This window comes from Leptidea sinapis, chromosome 27 (assembly GCF_905404315.1).
Source record: "Leptidea sinapis chromosome 27, ilLepSina1.1, whole genome shotgun sequence".
NCBI lineage: Eukaryota > Metazoa > Arthropoda > Insecta > Lepidoptera > Pieridae > Leptidea > Leptidea sinapis.
In genome coordinates, this window is record NC_066291.1 from 2,094,690 (window position 1) to 2,113,682 (window position 18,993).

General features: G+C 35.8%; 1 protein-coding gene across 1 annotated transcript in view; it reads left to right on the forward strand.

Moving 5' to 3' along the window:
- LOC126972858 (BMP and activin membrane-bound inhibitor homolog) overlaps nucleotides 1-18,993 on the forward strand; it is a 99,364-nt gene that overhangs the window by 67,679 nt on the left and 12,692 nt on the right. The window contains exon 2 of the mRNA XM_050819963.1: nucleotides 11,979-12,141. Within this exon, the coding sequence (XP_050675920.1) occupies nucleotides 11,979-12,141 (163 nt within the window). The remainder of the gene's footprint in view (nucleotides 1-11,978; nucleotides 12,142-18,993) is intronic.

Below are 18,993 nucleotides of genomic sequence, written 5' to 3' on the forward strand. Positions count from 1 at the left end.
TTTTTCAACAATCGATTATAGTATCAGTACCTACAATAAAAATTTAGAAAAATTTTCGGACACAAAGTTTGTAAATTATGGTGTTCGTATTGGCGGCCGCATTCCAACTTTGTGCGCCACCAAGCATCACTAGTGAAATCTCTAAGTGCATTCCGTTATGTTTGTATCTTATACTTTATACCGCTATGCCGGAGAAGAAAGGTACGAGTGTTATTTCTTCTGCCTTTCTACACACAATATTATAATATATCTGTCAATTAGTTACTATTGCTTGCTTAGTCACAAGTTAAAGCTTTTTAAATTTTACTACTCTACTCTGCACTGCGTAAATTTAATAAAAATATTCCATGTAGGACCACGACCCTTTATACCGATAGTTAGAATATTATAAGAAGCAAAGCAAGTATAATTTATGTAACTATGTTATTTTTTTATAGCTGGATATAAATCGATTTGTACGTTTTGTGCGAGGCTCCTTTGCACAGGATGCCGGCTAGATGATGGGTCTATTTCTGCCGTGAAGGAGTTATGTGTAAACATTATTGTGTTTCAGCCTGAAGAGCGCCGTAGCTAGTGAAATTACTGGGCAAATGAGACTTAACATCATATGTCTCAAGGTGATTAACGCAGTTGTACTGCCAGTAAAAATTTTTGGGTTTTTCAAGAATCCTGAGCGGCACTGCATTGTAATGGGCATGGCGAATCAATTACCATCAGCTGAAAGTCCTACTCCTCTCGTCCCTTATTTTCATATAAAAAATGTTTATAGATGCGAGGCCGATTTGGAGAGATTCACTTTCTAAAAGCTGCTAAAATGAAGCATTACATATTATCCTACTATTTAGTAATATTACAAAACAATAAGTCGGCTCGCTTCGCGTCATTTAAATATAGGACTACTAGCTGACCCGACAGACGTTGTTCTGTACATAATAAATAAAATACTGTTTTTTATGAATTTGTCAATAATATTTTATTACATCAAGAATTATTTCGTAAAATATGCTGTCAAACCGTGCGTCAATAAATTCTCTTATAGAAAATATGTCCACACAATACAAATATTTGAAATAAATATAATTATATGGATCCCAAATCAAAATAAAAACTATCCTATATCTCTAACTGCACTCTATGAACTATTAAAACCCGTTCATTAGTTAAGGAGTTCACCGGAAAGAAACATCAGGGCACTGGTTCTATATATGTATATTAAGATTTTACTCTATTGGCAGCGCACGTCCAATATTGACCCGGAAAATTATCGCCTTAGCTTATAATATAGGTCATGCAACTCGCTCAAGGTTTGCCTTTCTGTAAGTGAAAGACTTTTGAAAAACTGACGAGTAATTTTTGAGTTTATCCACTGCAAACAAAGGTGCAAATAAATCAAAAATTTTAATATAAGTGAAGTGCGCAGCGGGTGTCTGAGAGGTGGCGCTAGCGTAGCGGTGTGAAGTATGAGGCGAGTAAATATGCAAGTTAAATAATTACGAGAGTAAATGTTTGAAAATTAAAAGTAACTGTTCTAAAATCCGTAATAGAGAGTATTTGTGAAGGAAAACTGTTTTTATTTTCCCTGATTGCTTTACATAATTTTAGATTCTTTCTTTCTTTCACCATGTTTTCTTGTAGAGCCAGAAACTGCTGCAGGAAATAAGATTAAGCTGTTCACCATTACATGACCCAACTTTCATTGGGAGTACCCAATTACAAGCATCATAAATATCTCGTCACCAGCAATCCAACCTAGCTTGGATTGTCTCTCAATAAACCAAATTAGATCGTGGAAAATACCACCAATCAACGAATAGCCTCACGAATTTATGGTTTATTTGTGTAATGCAATTATCCCAATTTGATTGATTAGAATGGATTCCGTTGTGTTTGTTAAAAGATTTATGTTGCGTATATATAAATCCCTATGACTAACAACGTTAAGATTATTATAAAAGGACTTACGTGCTAGTATAATAATTGTTACCTTTTCTTACATTATAAAAGTATGAAAAAACTACGTTTAAAAAAAAACCGACTTCATAAACTCAAAAGTATAAAATAACTTAACAGATATATATATTAATACACCTCTTATGCAAAGCTCTTATGTGCTACCTAGGGATAGGGTTTAAGTCCTCCTCCTAATCGAAGTCGTTTATAATATATTTGATAATCTGGTACTGAACATGACTACAGATTTTTATTGATATTCTGTAAAATTGTTCAAGTATTTTTGAAAAAAGATTTATTTTAAGGAAAAAAATAAGTTGTAACGTTAATTCTGTCACTTTATATTAATAAAAAAAATATAATATAACGCAAGGAAATTTTGTTATTATAATATTAAACTTAAAGCATGGTTGTCAAACCGGTGTTTCAATATTGTTTTGTTTAACAGTGTGCTAATGAAAGGCTTATATGACTACCAACTGTCCGCCTGTTGAAATCTAATTCACACTTTGGGACATCTTTGTGTCTCTGTTTGCTTTCAAAAATGTTTGATCAAGATTGTCGCGTTATTTGTATTAAATGGTTCGGTAAACATTTTATGTACCGGGAAATTTTGAGTAAATACCTCGGAGGAGTGGAGAAAATTCTTCCATAGACTATTAAACTTTTTTTGGTACAGGAGGACAAAATTACGTACATGCGGTATTTTTTCCTTAAGCAAGATACTAAATACCTTCGGTTAGCAATCTTTGCTTATTCCAAAGCTCAACGACGACTAGTTAGATCCACAGTGCCTACCTAGCTAGAAAACCAATGCACGCCCCTGCTACTACAAATGACACTGAGTTAATATTTGTAATAAAATAGGATTTACAACAATACAAATATACAGAAGTTTGATTGGTCAAAAAAGAAACAGGTTATTAGTAATAACATCACTGGTGAAACCAAATTACAATACAGTACGGCACGCGACCTTTCAAAGTGAAAAAGAGCTCTTTATAAAAGCTTGGACAACAATCAAAGGGTCTGATCTCGGTCGAGACTCGGTGCGGGTACAAAGGCGCGATGGAATCAGCTTGGTTATTGTACGTTAACGAGCCGTTGAATATATGACAGGTGGCCGGTAGCTTATTATATTACGATGTACGCCTATATCGGAGTAACATGTAAAAGCCGCCAAGTGTGAGTCGGACTCGCTCATGAAGGGTTCCGTAGCAGCAAGTAACACAATATAAAAGTTCTTGTAGTTCGTTGTAACGATTTATGACGTATTAAAATAAACTATTTGCTAGATCTCGCTCGAACCAACTTTCGATGGAAGTTTGCATGGTAATGTAAATCATATATTTTTGTTTTATCATTCACTTATTTTAGAAGTTACAGGAGGGGGATGCATTTCTCACTTTGAAAGTTTCTCTCGTGCAAACTATTCAGTTTAGAAAAAAAATATATTAGAAACCTCAACATTATTTTTGAAGACCTATCCATAGACCGAATGGGTTTGATGAAAAAAAATTTAAGTTTCAATTCTAAGTATGGGGACGTGCCGCTCAGGATTCATGACAAACCCAAAAATTCTGAGCGGCACTATACTTGCGCTCGTCACCTTGAGACATAATATGTTAAGTCTCATTTGCCCAGTAATTTCACTAGCTACGGCGCCCTTCAGACCGAAACACAGTAATGCTTACACATTACTGCTTCACGGCAGAAATAGGCGCCGTAGTGGTACCCATAATCTAGCCGGCATCCTGTGCAAAGGAGCCTCCCACTGGTATGTCTACACTTATATATAAAAATTTTTGAATGTTATCTATGAGAGAGTATTGTAATCTGTTAGTCATTTTGCAGTTTAGGAGTTCGTTGAACGCATTTATTCTAATGTTATTCTCATGGCGTGAAAGCTCTTCACGTGGACAGATTACTGATTCGCCTAGAACCCGCATTAAATTTGAATATACAACAAAAGTCGTCTCTATTCCATCGCATTAGAAGTGAACGAAACAAATTTTAAAGATTTAGATTTCTATTGGTTGTATGCGAAGTGACTTCCAAGAATGAACATTGATCAGGCCACATTGAGGCTATATCTGATTGCTAAACAAAGCTGTAATGATCGTAACTCGTATGCCTGTCTAGTAAATTCTTTAGGTTAATGTCTCCAGCTCCTGGTCTTTTACAAGCATGACAAATGAGCCTGTGAGTCTTGGTGGGTCATCACCACCTTCCATACTCTCTAAGTATGATATTAATCACTAGCGAGGTTTCAATTTAAAAAAACGTAGTTTTATCCGTGTTTTAATGAGAAACTGCTACAATCACATTAGAATACAAAGGTTAATTTCGCCACTATATACAAGACAATAACAGCTCGTTGGGTGATCCGGAAAGCAGAAGACCCCGGTTCGAATTCAGATGTCCTATTAGTTTTTTATGTTCAAGTTTTGTACATTCTTAAAAATCCAAGCATTAGTCGTCAGGATATTAATCTTCTTTTTATAGCAATTTACAAACAAGCCTTATATATGTAAGTCTCAGAACCTTTTTTCCATCTAGGTGTTGGGGGATAAAAATTTATTTCGCTTCTAATATTTATAGTTTGTGTATTAGTAGTATCCAGGAAACTGGGAAAACCTTGCAAATAGCTATCATTTAACCTAACTTATAAACCAGTGACTTTCATAAATAATGATATTAATCAAACCAGTGGGAGAAATTTTTGGCATACGATGACGGCTAGATAAGACCATAAGGACGTCTATTTCTGGCGCCAATCTGTAGGGTGCATACATAATCTGGCTTCGGTTCGATGGGTGTCGTAGCTGGTCGCAATTGCAGTGACGCACATTTTTTTTTATGGAAGAGGAGGACCAACAATGATGTCACCTTATGTACATTGTTGACCTTTTAAAAAAAAAGGTAACTACGTACGTTTTTTTTTGTTTGTTAAGAATCCTGAGAAGCTCTGCATTGTGAGTGGCAGGGTGTATCAGTAACCATCAGGTAAACGTCTTGCTTGACTCGTCACGAAGAAAAATTTCAGTTTGGACACCGAGGAAGAGGTTTTCTTGAGGACTGAGATTGACTGCATTTGACTAGCGTGTTGGAATTTTCTTAAGAATAACCCTTAAGAACATACTGAGTTATTTTATTACTTATATTCTATTCTTCCTTACTGTGGCTTCCGTGGAATGTATACCACAAGTTAGCCAATAAATAAACAATATACAACCTCCATTCTTGTCATCATGCTATTAAGTGCAGTCTATTTCGTTTAGCAGTTTTGCCTAAGTTTTTTTTATGACAACAAACTCAGGGTTCTTGAAAAGCCCAAAAATTCTGAGCGGCACTACAATTGCGCTCGTCACCTTGAGACATAAGATGTTAATTTTTCATTAGTCATTTGGCAAGTCATTTTTCTAGCTACGGCGCCCTTCAGGCCAAAACACTAATGCTTACACATTACTGCTTCGTGGCAGAAATAGGCGCCGTTGTGGTACCCCTAATCTAGCCGGAATCCTGTGCAAAGGAGCCTCCCCACTGTTAATTTTTTTAAGGTGACATTTGACATTTTTGCATCTAAATAAATGAATATTTTCATACTTTGTTTATGAATTTGAGCTGTAAATTTTATTAATACTCATAACATTCATAGCAATCGTAAAGAGAAACTATTGTTGCTATTTCTGTATCTAAATAGTTCTTGATTCTGTTCCAGAGAGAATAAAAGCTGTTGTTTTACTGCAATATTACTCTCTACAAATCTGGCTCGTTAAAGTGCTGTGAGACAAAGTATAGATCGTAAGATGAGATATTGATATGAAAATGAATTGAAAATTAGAAATTGTACATAGTTAGAACTTTGGTTACGTAAATGATAGGTATTAGTCTTAGATTAAGGATTTTACTCCGCTTCGCTCCAACTAAATACCCGTTTTACCTAAGAACAATAGCTGTTTTTGTCGGAATCTTTATATTGTAGTGTGTATTGGCTATTTGTAAACATGCCTGTGTGCGTGACATCTTGAAACTTAATTTTATAACGCTTCATGTTATTTTACATTGGAATTAATAAAATACAAAATACTTACTGATGGTATGTGATCCCAGTGTCTTTCTTAATTCTAATAGTATTATTTTTTCAATGTTTTACTACGCAACCCTAATTTTAGTTTCAATTATTAGCAAGGTTTAACAGAACATGTGGCACGTCAACGTCACACATTGTTGGAGACTGTAGTGTGCCCACTTTGGCGTAGTATTAGTTGCCGCACTTTGTGACTACGCCAGCGGAACCTAGTTGGAGCAGAGACCAATCCATAATCTAAGGCATTATTATATGATGTTCGTGCACTTGATAGTTGGCACAGCTATTCTAACATAATATTCGACAGTCAACCAAAACAATAGAACTGTTCACAAATTATCTTAAGCAGTGATCTACACATAATGACCTAAATTACGTTCAATTAACACTACGATGATTACACTATGAAGTGTTCATATCAAATTCAAAGCAAGTTTTTATGCAACTCTAATAGACTCTAGTACTGGCGCCAGTCGTTGTTTTCAACGTCACTAAAGGCAACCATTACGTGAGGATAATTTAGCGAGCTCAATTAGAAGACCGCGAGGCCAGTGATGATCTAGATAGGTGCAGGATGAAATTAATTGGATAACACTGTTTATATACAGTTTATTGCGCGACGCCATTAGAATTTATGGTGTTATAAATATAACCTAGAATATAAGGTCGTTTGCACATGTGCGACATGAGAATAATTATTCGTTAGCGATATGGCGCCGACTGCTTGGTCACGAGTCTGACTGTCTGTGCTAAATCTATTATCAAAAATTTGTTTGGTGCATGTTAAGATGAAGTTAACGATTAAAGTAAGTAAATTGAATGCAGGGTTTCCCTGTGAGATCAAATCAGAAATGACTAGATCCGTAGGAGAACCCAAATCACTGATATAGCCCAAATGGTTGCAAAATTGAAGTAGCAGTGGGCAGGGCACATTGCTCGACAGACAGATGGCCGGTGGGTCAGTAAAGTCCTCGAATGGCGACCACGTATCGGAAGTCGCAGTGTTGGTAGGCCCCCCATAAGATGGACCGACGATCTGACAAGATCGCCGGAATACTGTGGATGCGGGCAGCGCAGGACCGTTCGTCGCGGAGATCTTTGGGAAAGGACTTTGTCCAGCATTGGACATCTTCCGGCTGATGATGATGATGTGTAGAGCTGCGAACAGATCGCAGTTACATACATGACCAGAGGAAAAATACTTAGAAAAACCAATAAGAGAGGTGAGAGTGGAAGTTGCCAAGGACAGAGACAATTAAAGTTCCGTAGTATCTGCTTGTCCTCTGGAAGACATGTTTATATGATAATGCACTTCCCTTTTGCGAATCCACCATAACAGCAGATACAAAGCTTCAAAATCTTAAATTTTCTGCGATGTGTTGTATGATTAAGAAAACGTTATTAGACGAAAATAATACATTTGTCTGATTGTATTTGTGTACAAAAGTATTAAGTGACCATAAATAAATATCTTTTCTATCTACAGAATGTACCAAAGAATTTTGTCGCCTATGTTATTAACAGTTATATGACTGCAATAGAAAGATTCTTGAAATAGGCGACTATTAGATTGATAGTATACGAAAGATTTCATATCTTGTTGAAAATGTTTGCTTACAGTTAATTCTCATGCTTCAAATTACTTCTCTTTCATATTCAAATTCATAATCATTAGTAAATCGAAACTAGTTTCAGGCGAGAACTCTTTAAGCAATAAAGCCAACTTTCGGCAATGGTTATTCGTTCGCTATGCAAATAGTATAACGGATAAACAAGGCCACTATACAGCCTTGCTATCCGCGTCATCTAATCATCTAGCCAGTTCGGCCACAGTTGAACCGGCTTCTACACGAGCTAAACATTAAATAGCCAATAAAATACATGCCGGTGAGACAGCGTGTGAACGGTTAGAGAAAGCTGCTGTCGCAATACCAACGTTACTAACATCCAATATACTACTGTGACCGCCAGAATGCCGCACACTTTTATCATCATAATATATTTCGGCTTCATTACATGTATGACATTTATCCGCTAAAACGTTTATAGCCAATCACCGTATTCATTACCTTAATGTTAATTTCTCTAATCGTCTAAAATCGTCGTGTAATCACAAAATATTTATAATTATCGATTTTATTTTAAATCTGGGATTAAATACTATATATTATATATACATCTTTGACTTATTTCAATTACGATTCGTGTCTGAATAACTGGAGAACTAGTTTATTGTACATTTATAAACATAAAGAATCCATCTAAAGAAGCGAAGTATACTGCTATCTAAAGTTCAATCATAATTGAAATTCCACATGAAATGAGCGAAATACAGTGTCTAGCAATCCTGGACTCTAGGGCTAAGGAAATGGAACATCACAACGGAGCAATTTATCTTTTTGTTCTGATCGCGAAGGCCCCGCTTCTTGATACGTTTCAATCGCAATTCAGATAAACCAGTTTCAGATCGCATCGGGCTTTTCTCTTCGTAAAATAAACACATCTTTAAACTGATTGTGTGGTTTTTTACTTATTGCTACCTTTAGCGCAACAGCGGCCGTAAATATTTGTAGACGCATGAATAAATTCCAAGATGAAATGTTAAATCTATATGACTTTTAATTTTTCAATATGTGTATCAGAATTCCTGCTGTGTTTTAGGAATATATAGTTTTCATTTAATGTTATATCTATTGCATACTAATTCGGAACTTCTGTCAATACATTTAGCCAACTTAGCATATATTAAGTTCATTATTGTAGGAACCATTAACAGAAAGTACAAATAAGTATGTTATTTTCAATAAGCCAGCATTCCGTAAAATCCTTTCATGTCGATAATGCGTTTGTAAATGGTAGTCCACACTCAATAAAGTGCACATTGCACGTGTTGCAAGGGTGACTGATCATTCTAAATACTGAGTATACCGCGCGGGCGTTCCAGTCATTCACATCCGTTAAGCCGCGCATACTAACTAAATGTACCGTGAACATGCGCTGATCAGGCCGCCTCCAAATAAATAAAAAACAATGTAAATAATAAACTTCAACACAGAATCAACTTCGGCACGGAAAAGGAGCACTTTGCTCTATCTCATAATGTTTTATCCCAAACTAATGCAACAGGCTCATTAGTTGTTCCGTCTCATTCTCGTCTCGCTTCGTCCTTTTCTGCCTGATCTCGGGAGGGCCATTTATCAATTCCAAATAACATACCGGGACCTTTTCTCATGTTTGTTTTTTATTTACCTTATCCTTTGGTTCCTTTGTGCCTTTTTAGTTTAAATTGATTGTAAAGCCGACTTAATGATGTCCATCTAATGTACGATGCGTTGATAACGCTAATTGTACGTCTAATGAGTCAATATTTATAGCTCCACTGTACTGATTAGACGATGAAAGCTGTTCGTCAAACTTTGATAAGCGCTTTGAAATACACCATATATTTCACAGAATTGATAAAGGACTTAAATTGAAATTGCTTTCAAATCTTTGTTATGATTGCGACTTCCACCATTTTGTTACGTTATGTCGTTGTTTTGATGACTAAAAGTTATTATACTTAAGAAAATTGCTTGAGCAATTCAATTTGTTCGGAGTATATTTTTTGCCCATCAGGTTCTCGAGTCGGCTGCGTTGTTTAATTATTTATTTACTTCAAGTAAAACCCCCTGCTGCTCACGAAGACTTCATTTCGATCTTAAAACAGTTAAGGCATACGTATAAGATGGCAATTTATTTCTGTGATGACAAAGCTTTTGTGAAGGTACGAATTTTTTGTTTCTTACGAGTATTATTTAAGACATCAGTGGAAAGGATTTGTTTTTTAAGTCACGTTTTTTCCAATTTCCTTATACTAAGAGTGTTTTCATATTTGTCAACCTATAAAAAAATATATTTGTAGGGTGTTTTATGATGCGTGAATATCCAATCGTATCCTCGTATTATCTTCTACGAAAACATATTGAGAAGTAATTAATTTAAGCATGATATATAAACTTAAACTTTCGTCAATATAAGTTCTCATAATGTCTATCTCTGGAATTCATTTCTTTTTTTCCCCAGTTTAAAAAGTTTGGCGAACTATTTGGATCTTTTCAAGATTCTCTAAATTCTTGAACGAACTCTCGTTTATGGCCTCCAATTTGGTTCGTCGTCTGAATTCTTCCAAAAATTTATGTTAATAACTTTAATTATCATCAATGACTCTTTAGTTTGACTTTGGGTTGTTTCGATTGATCGTAAGATTCCAAAAAGGGCTTACTTCAAGGGGGGTCGCATTTCCCCAACATTCGAGCGGAGCAAACAGTCCGGCGGCTATCTAAAATTAATTTCGTTTTGTTTTATCGTCTGCAGCCGAAGCATTTACATTGAATGTTCTCGGTTCTCAAGATATTTATGAAAGGACCGTGCGTGTATGACGTGGGCATTATTCATACTTGATACACGAATGTTTTACTTCTTCATCTGCTTTTTTGGTGGCTCCAGTTATTTTATAAGTATTATATTTCTACTTATAATTTTTATCCCATCTGCATTTTGCTTTGCTATCGCGTCTTTGCCTACAATTTAAAAACAAATATTTACCCTGAAATCGTAAAGCAAATAAAAATGTAAACATAGCGTAGGTGTGTAATGTGGTAAATTATTTATAAATATTTACTTTAAGTTTTTCACTAATATTATCCTTAGTGCTATTATTCATTTACCTACTCTTCGTAACTCTTAGTTGTAATTGCTTTTAAAATTCATGACATTTGTGTGAAACATCAGAATATTATTCAAATTTAAGTTTTATAGCTGCAAGCAAACGTCCGTTACTATGGGTACTAAAATAGTGAATACTGATTCGTACTTAACTATTCTTCGCGGTGGCGTTTTAAATTAGATGGGTGTGCCCGGCTAGAGATGCCAGATGGAAAAAGATTTAAAAAATAGTAATTAATAAATTATTTTTGCATATATGAGGATAACTGTCAAATAAATTAGTAGTAAAACAATAACACAAAGTAAATTTATTTATAGTGATATAATATATAGATTATTTACGTATTAATTTTAGAAAGACTCCTAAAAAATTTGTATTTTGATAATAGTACTTTGACGTGGTATGGTAGGGATACTTGCAGACGATGTGACTCTTATTTTTAGTTAAGTACTAGGACCCTAAAAATTATTCTGACAGTTATAGGGCCGCTACGGCTGTATAACTGTCAGTATAGTGTATATATAATATATACAGTTATACTATTTGTAAAATTGAACAATACCAACAATATTGTATTAATATAATGTTATGGAAGTAAGAAGCTTAATGACTCTGTAAAGAAATACGAATATTAATTATTAAGGAACTGCTAATTCTATTTCTTGTTATATAATTTTCAATTTTGTATTTCATAGGTTTGTACATTCATTATTAAAATTGCGACAATCTGTCTTATGTTCTTCTGAATTCTGCTGTTTTTTCTAGTAAACTGCATTGTTAATCCTTCTAAACCAGCTATAGCAATGTCAACGAATGTATTCGTTTGCAGCGTGGTAACTACGGACGATTGTTAGTAGGCGCCACAACGACATATCTGTCACATTAACGATATTCGCTATTGCGTCGGCGCACATCGAGAGTTTCCTGTATTTACTATTTACTGCTTTACAGCCACTAAAACTTTATGTCATTGCTATTTTACTGCTTCCATCGTATAACTGCATTCGCTGTGAATTATTAACATTTAACCAGATTGTGTGATAAAACGCATTCAACTACACTATAAAATAAACACGTGCGATTAAATACTGCGCTAGACTAACGGATTTTATGGTGAGGCCTTGGCGATAGTTTCATCATGGGGCATAACGAAATTGAAAGGTCCATCCTCCACGACAACTATTGTTTTGATTTTTCAATTGAGACATTTCATCTCCGTTTTATTTTCAGATCCAAAACAGAGCGAGGCGGGAGTGAGATGTTACTGCAACACGGCACAGTGCGTGAGCACGGGGTATTTGTGTCGATCACGACGAGGTGGCGGCTGTTACAGCGAGCTGCCACCGCGCCGGCACCACGCCAGGCACGGCTGTCTCCACCATCTAGCTGAACGGTAAGTGCTGCTGTATATTTAGATGCAATTGAGATGTTACTGCAACACGGCACAGTGCGTGAGCACGGGGTATTTGTGTCGATCACGACGAGGTGGCGGCTGTTACAGCGAGCTGCCACCGCGTCGGCACCACGCCAGGCACGGCTGTCTCCACCATCTAGCTGAACGGTAAGTGCTGCTGTATATTTAGATGCAATTGAGATTTTACTGCAACACGGCACAGCGCGTGAACACGGGGTATTTATGCTGAAAACGACGAGGTGGCGGTTGTTACAGTCAAGTACCACTGCGCTGACATTACGCTTGGAAAAGCTGTCTACACCCTCTTGTTGAATGGTGATTACTGCTCAAAAACAGATAGGAGTGGGATTTTAATGTAACACGGCGCTGAGCGTGAGCACGGGGTATATTTTTCGATCACAAGGAGGTGGCGTAAAGCTGTATACACTCACACGTAGAACGGTGATTACTGCTGAAAAGCAGATAGGAGTAAGATTTTACTGGAACACGGCGCTGTGCGTGAGCACGGGGTATTTTTGTCGATCACGACGAGGTGGCGTCTGATACAGCGATCTAACATCGCACCGTCCTCACGCCAGTCAAAGATGTCTCCACTCTCCACTCTTTAGCTGAATGGTATTTACTGCTCTAAAAACAGATAGGAGTGAGATGGTTTTACTGTTACATATAGGAGAGAGTCTACAGTGAGTAGATACCAAGCAAGACACAGTACATAAATGTCGTAATATAAATCACAAGGTGAGTGATAACACTCATCTTTCAATTCATAAGAATTGCATGCATTTTGAAAGGAGTTCAAATACTTTTTAATTATAATCCGATTTGCCTTGGAGTATATAAATAGTCGTAAAAAAATCCCAAGATCTTATCGCCACTAATTACTTATGCGGAATGGACATCCGAATCGCAAAAATAAAAGGTTTCGAAACACGCGTATAATTTGCAGGTGCTTCGCAAATTACACAACATTTAGGTAATCAGATTTCAGAAAAGATCTTTATCTTACAGTGTTTAAGCGCGAACAATTTATTTTACTGTCGCTACCTTGAACAGTTACGCATGCAATTTCGAAGAACTTACTGAATTAGATACATATTCCAAAAAAATATACCAACGTTCGTTAGTTTTATATTTTGATGGAAAATAAAAAAAGAATTTTAAGAGCTAATATGAAATGATCAGTGAAATGATAGTAGGTACTACATATATGAATTAACAAGTACCTACATACAAAAAGTAAGGTACTGCGCGCATGAAGTAGGTACCTACCTACTTTTTAATTGTATAAATAAATTTAAAATGCCGGTTGACAGGATACAAAATGCAACTACAATTTTTTTTTGATGAAAATAAGGGACGAGACAAGCAGGACGTTCAGCTGATGGTAATTGATACGCCCTGGCCATTACAATGCAGTGCCGCTCATGATTCTTGAAAAACCTCAATAATTCTAAGCGGCACTACAATTGCACTCGTCTCCTTGAGACTTAAGATGTTAAGTCTCATTTGCCCAATAATTTCACTAGCTACGGCGCCCTGACCGAAACACAATAATGTTTACACATTACTGATTCACGGCAGAAATAGGCGCCGTTGTGGTACCCATAATCTAGCCGGCATCCTGTGCAAAAGAGCCCACTGGCAAAATAGAATAATTTTTACATACATATTATATCAAAACTCTTGATAATATTCTATATTAAAAATTTAATGAATTATAATTTATAATACAACTACATCTTATAGTTAATAACTATTTGATTTACATAGTATAATTTTACACCATGTCAATTGTCAAATAATTAAAAATTTTACAAGTCCAGATGCAATTAGTACAAATATAACAAACCATTTGAATGAAAACATTGAAATGGTTTTGATCCTATCTAAAATTGATTGTATAGCTGATGCCGCATTCCCGTGTTTCAAGTCGGCTTTCATCACAAAATTAATTACCCATTCTTTTGTTGGTAACAGTAATGCACAGTCATTCATCAGCGCTGGTTATCATGATAGAAGGGCCAGTGTAGTCCATACGCTGCCTCGTGGATTACCAATCAATTCGTTTTGACATTCCCGTATGTTATTCGTATGAGTAATTGATGTATCTAGTAAAATAATGAACGATTATCAAATAATCACTTAACTATTACTAGAAGACAAGTACCTAAGATAACTTTTGATACGTTTTGTGTGACTGTTTGTATTGAAGTCAATTTAAACTTGTGCATACGAGCAAAATGTAGCTACGAATTTTATCGTTACACGTGCCTGCTTAAGATTTTTATATATAACCAAAATATTGTGTTTATTGCTTTTCAAAATACTCTCCATTATCTTTTAAACATCTTTTCATGATTTCCCGCCAATTGGTTTATTTTATTACTAAGAAGGTTGCAACGTTTCAAAAAATATTCATTCAAAATTCAAATAGTTCCGATTAACTAGAAGTGCAAAACTTTTAGTGTGCTCCATGTATGTATGTAGACGAAATATTTTAATTTCTCCGGCTGTTATAGTTATTTTTAACAATAACAAATTTTATGAGTATACTTATAAAAAATACTTAAAAATTGTAACTTCTTAATTATGGAAATTTACACATGATTTTATGATAATAGTTATAGTCCAAATAAGTTACGTTGTAACATACGAATAATATTTTGCTATATTTATTTAAAGAAACGTGTTTTAAGTATATATATTTCGCTATAAACATATATAATATATACACAAACTTATGTTACCATTTTCACTGCAAGGTAGCTTATTTTCAATTTTTTTCCCTCCAGACGAAATTCTAGATGACGAAACTGCTAAGTAACATCTTTATAATGCATACTGTATACAACAAAACACTCCTTTCCGCTCGGTGCATTGTCATAGCCAAAGTCATAACGTTAGAAAGCAATAAAGAAAGTTAAATTAGACATCTTACTCAATCTTATTACTTTTGTAACAATAATAATAGGTTATGGGCAATCAGTTTTGTTTTTAAATTATGATAACTGTTACTTTGTAAACATACGTATACAGATATAGATAAAAAAGATTTAGTTTCGCATAGAGAGAGATTCTTCCGAACCAGCAGAATATCCTGTCGTATAAATTTCAAAACATTATGTACGTATCCCAAGAGTGCTATTCATTTACTTTTTGCGCATTAAAAATGCTTTGTTGATTATCTTATACTGCGGGAACCTGTTCCCCGGCGGGCAGGCCGTACATTTTATTTGTTTTAAAAGATTTTTGCTCGTTTTTGGCAATCTCCCGGAGTTAATTATCGACGTTAACGATCGCTGCGTCGGCGTCATCAAGCAAAAGGGAATTGGAAATCGTTCATTGCCTTCTATGTGTAGATAATAACTATAGTACATTATGTGAAAAGGTACAGATATATTATTTTATATAGTTGAAAAACGAAAAGCCGCAACTTTGCCTACGTTCGTATCATTTAACTGACAACCTGAATCAGATTTTCTTCACAATTGCACGGGTATATTTCTGAGCGGAAATATTTTTAAGAGAAAACGTTTTCTATCACTAAATAATCTCCAATTTTGAAAGAAAAAGTGATGAAGATATTAGAAAACTGCGCTTGTAATGAATCCTTGTTGGAGTAAGTTTTTTAATTCTGACCGAATATTTGTATTTTGTGCTGGCACTCATACCTACGTTATATAACACATTCGCATGCGGTTTCTAAAACAATATACTGTGATGAATTATTCTTTATTATCAGTAAACAATGAATACCAAGTTATTGATAGATGTTGTATTTGTCCTCATTGCTGTGATAAGAGGAGAGGCGGGTCACTGAGGTCCAGATAGCACGGCCACCGACCTCTGTGCGTGTATTTCGTTAACAGTGACTGTAATAAGTATACCAAGTTATAAAGACATCAACGCAAAATTATTATATTATTATTAATAAAAGAGCATACAGTTTATACTTAATAAAAAATACTAAGAAATTATACATTCAAATATGAATACCTTGAAATTATTTACATTTATTCATAGACGGGTTATCCTGCCTAAAATCGGCAGGCCGTATCAGTCGTCACGCCAGCATTAATGAAGTCATCCGCAGGGCATTTGCCACTCTTAATATACCAGCTGTTTTAGAGCCAAATGGTATTACCCGCCGCGATGGCATGCGTCCTGATGGAATGACGCTGGTAGCTTGGGCACGGGGAAGGGCGCTGGTGTGGGACGCTACTTGCGCCGACACTCTGGCTCCTTCTCATGTCCAAGTTACGTCAGTTGGTGCTGGGGCTGCTGCTTCGACTGCCGAAGACAGAAAGCGTCGCAAATATGATGGTCTCAGTGAGTCATACATCTTTGTGCCGTTTGGTGTGGAGACACTTGGCCCGTGGGGCCCAGAGGCGCGGACAATGTTCAAAATACTATCTTCGCGCCTCAATAAGGCTACTGGAAACCCAACCGCTGGCAGTTATTTCGGTCAACGGATCAACCTTGCTATCCAACGCGGTAATGCTGCCAGTATTCTTGGTACGCTTCCACGTAATGATAGTTTTAATTTTATGTAATCGTAGAATTGTAAATATAGTTATAAAATTTGTTGTATTTGATTGAAATAAAAATATTTATTCATAGATATATACATTCCACCTGTCTTCCGGAAGGGAAGACAAAGATTGTAGTCTAAACACATGACCGGATTTGGTGCAGCCGAACCATCGGACGCGGTCTGGTAGCACCGTCCGGACCGTACCGAGTACTACGCTGGACCAGTTGGTGCGAGGCGCCCACCGGACCGTCCGATGATCCGGCCGTACCAAATCCGACTGTGTGTTAATGCTATTAAGTGAAAGTAATTAATAATCGAGTTAAAACAAACATTTATACCAAGTGCCTAATTTTTTTTATATATGTCTAACTACCGGCTAAACTCAGAAAAGTTGGGCGGGATTTGGCTTATGTTATAAAAAGTAATTTAGACTTTATATATATAATGAAAATGATCTTTGTTTGAGGCTCTTTCACGCCTAAACCACTGATGGTATCGACATGAAACAACATACCACCATTCGATGCGAAATTTATCCAAAATTGTTGATGGCTTATTTTTTGAGTTCGTCGCGGGCGGGAACGGCTACTTTAGAAATAAAAATAGTTTAAAAACTAAAAAACACGCTTTGGTTGAAAAGATAATGGTTGAAACTTAAAATAAACATTAATTTCCGCCTTATCGGCGATAGATGAAAAAATATTTAAATTAAAAATAATGTTATTTTGCAAATTTAAACATGGAATAATTTTATCAAATTAATTTATTGTCATCGGCACTATAAATCTACGAAGTTTGAACGAAATTTGGCGGTTTAAAGTGTGTCGAAATTGCGCCCAAATGAGTCGGTTACAAACAAACATACATAGAGGTGGCTAATAAAAAGCATGTAAAAAGGTATTCGCTCTAATTTTTTTATTTGAAATCTACGCTTGTGAAATCGCGAGCGGGTGTTTAGGTTAGAGTTATTCACACGAATCTAGCGTATCTGACATTAATTTAAATATATTCATAAGGCGAGTGGTAGAGCAAGACTAATCCTATGTTATTGGCAGTTTTATATTTGGATGAGTTTTATAGTTCTATAAAAACAATAAATTGGACAACGTCTGACAACTGTTATAAACCAATCATTGTTTTATCTTTGTTTTTGGCAATTAAAATTTGAATTATTGTTATTATTGCGGTTACACAGTTGAATTAATTACGCGTTTTAAGAAATTTACTATACTGTACAAATTAAATTTGAAAATTTAAACAAGGCATACAATATAAACAAGGCATACCAGATTTCTCAACGATACGTCACTCGTACGGTTGGCTCAGCAGAAAGAGCGCTCGCACAGTACGCGAGATGTCGTTCATAAATTTTGTTTTCAAATTTATTTTGTGTAATTAATCCCAGAAGTGAGGGTTGTCACTTTAAAAAAAATACACATTGTTTAAACTATACTGTATGTACAATTCGCAACTGTATAGACCCAGGATCAATCCTGGGTCATAAGTTTTATGCGTACTATATGACAGACACGTACTTCTACCAGGTTTCATTACCAGTGGATCTGACGTCGATGACGTCACATCGTCGCCTTGTTACGGTGTCCAAAACAAGCATCACTAGGATATTATTATTAATAAATAAACAATGATTTATTTTTTTATTTATCTGTATTATTGTAGATGTAAAGGTGTTGTGTTGTGATGCCAATTATTATAACTATAATGATCTAACGTCGTCAGCATGAGATTTTTGCCCAGTAATTTCACTAGCTACGGCACCCTTTAGACACAATAATGCTTACACATTACTTCTTCACGGTAGAAATAGGCGCCGTTGTGGTACCCATAATCTCGTCGACATACAATATTGTATATTTCATTAAAAAGAGCGCATAAAAATAATTCTGGGAGAGTTTCTTGCATCGCTTTTTCTCTCTCAGAGCGCCATTTGTTCCCGAAGCGGTAACAGTAGCGGTTTCGCCTCTAATCGAGGCATTCTCAGGAGATTGACTCGATCTTCTGGCATGAGACTGAATTGAATGAGCCGCTCTTTTATACCCTCGTCCTATGATTTGGCGCGTTGTGATTGGTCGGCTGTTGTGACGTAATACTCCCGGAAGAGATACGTAACAATGGTGAAGAGACCAAATTTGAATACTCTAGTATATTGTTAGTCTTTGGCTTGTATAACCCATAACCAGTGTAAATGAGATACAAATGTACACGACCATATTATCTTTGGACCTCGTTGAAACTTGAAGCCCCCTCCCGTTCCGCTTTCATCCCCCGCGCTCGTC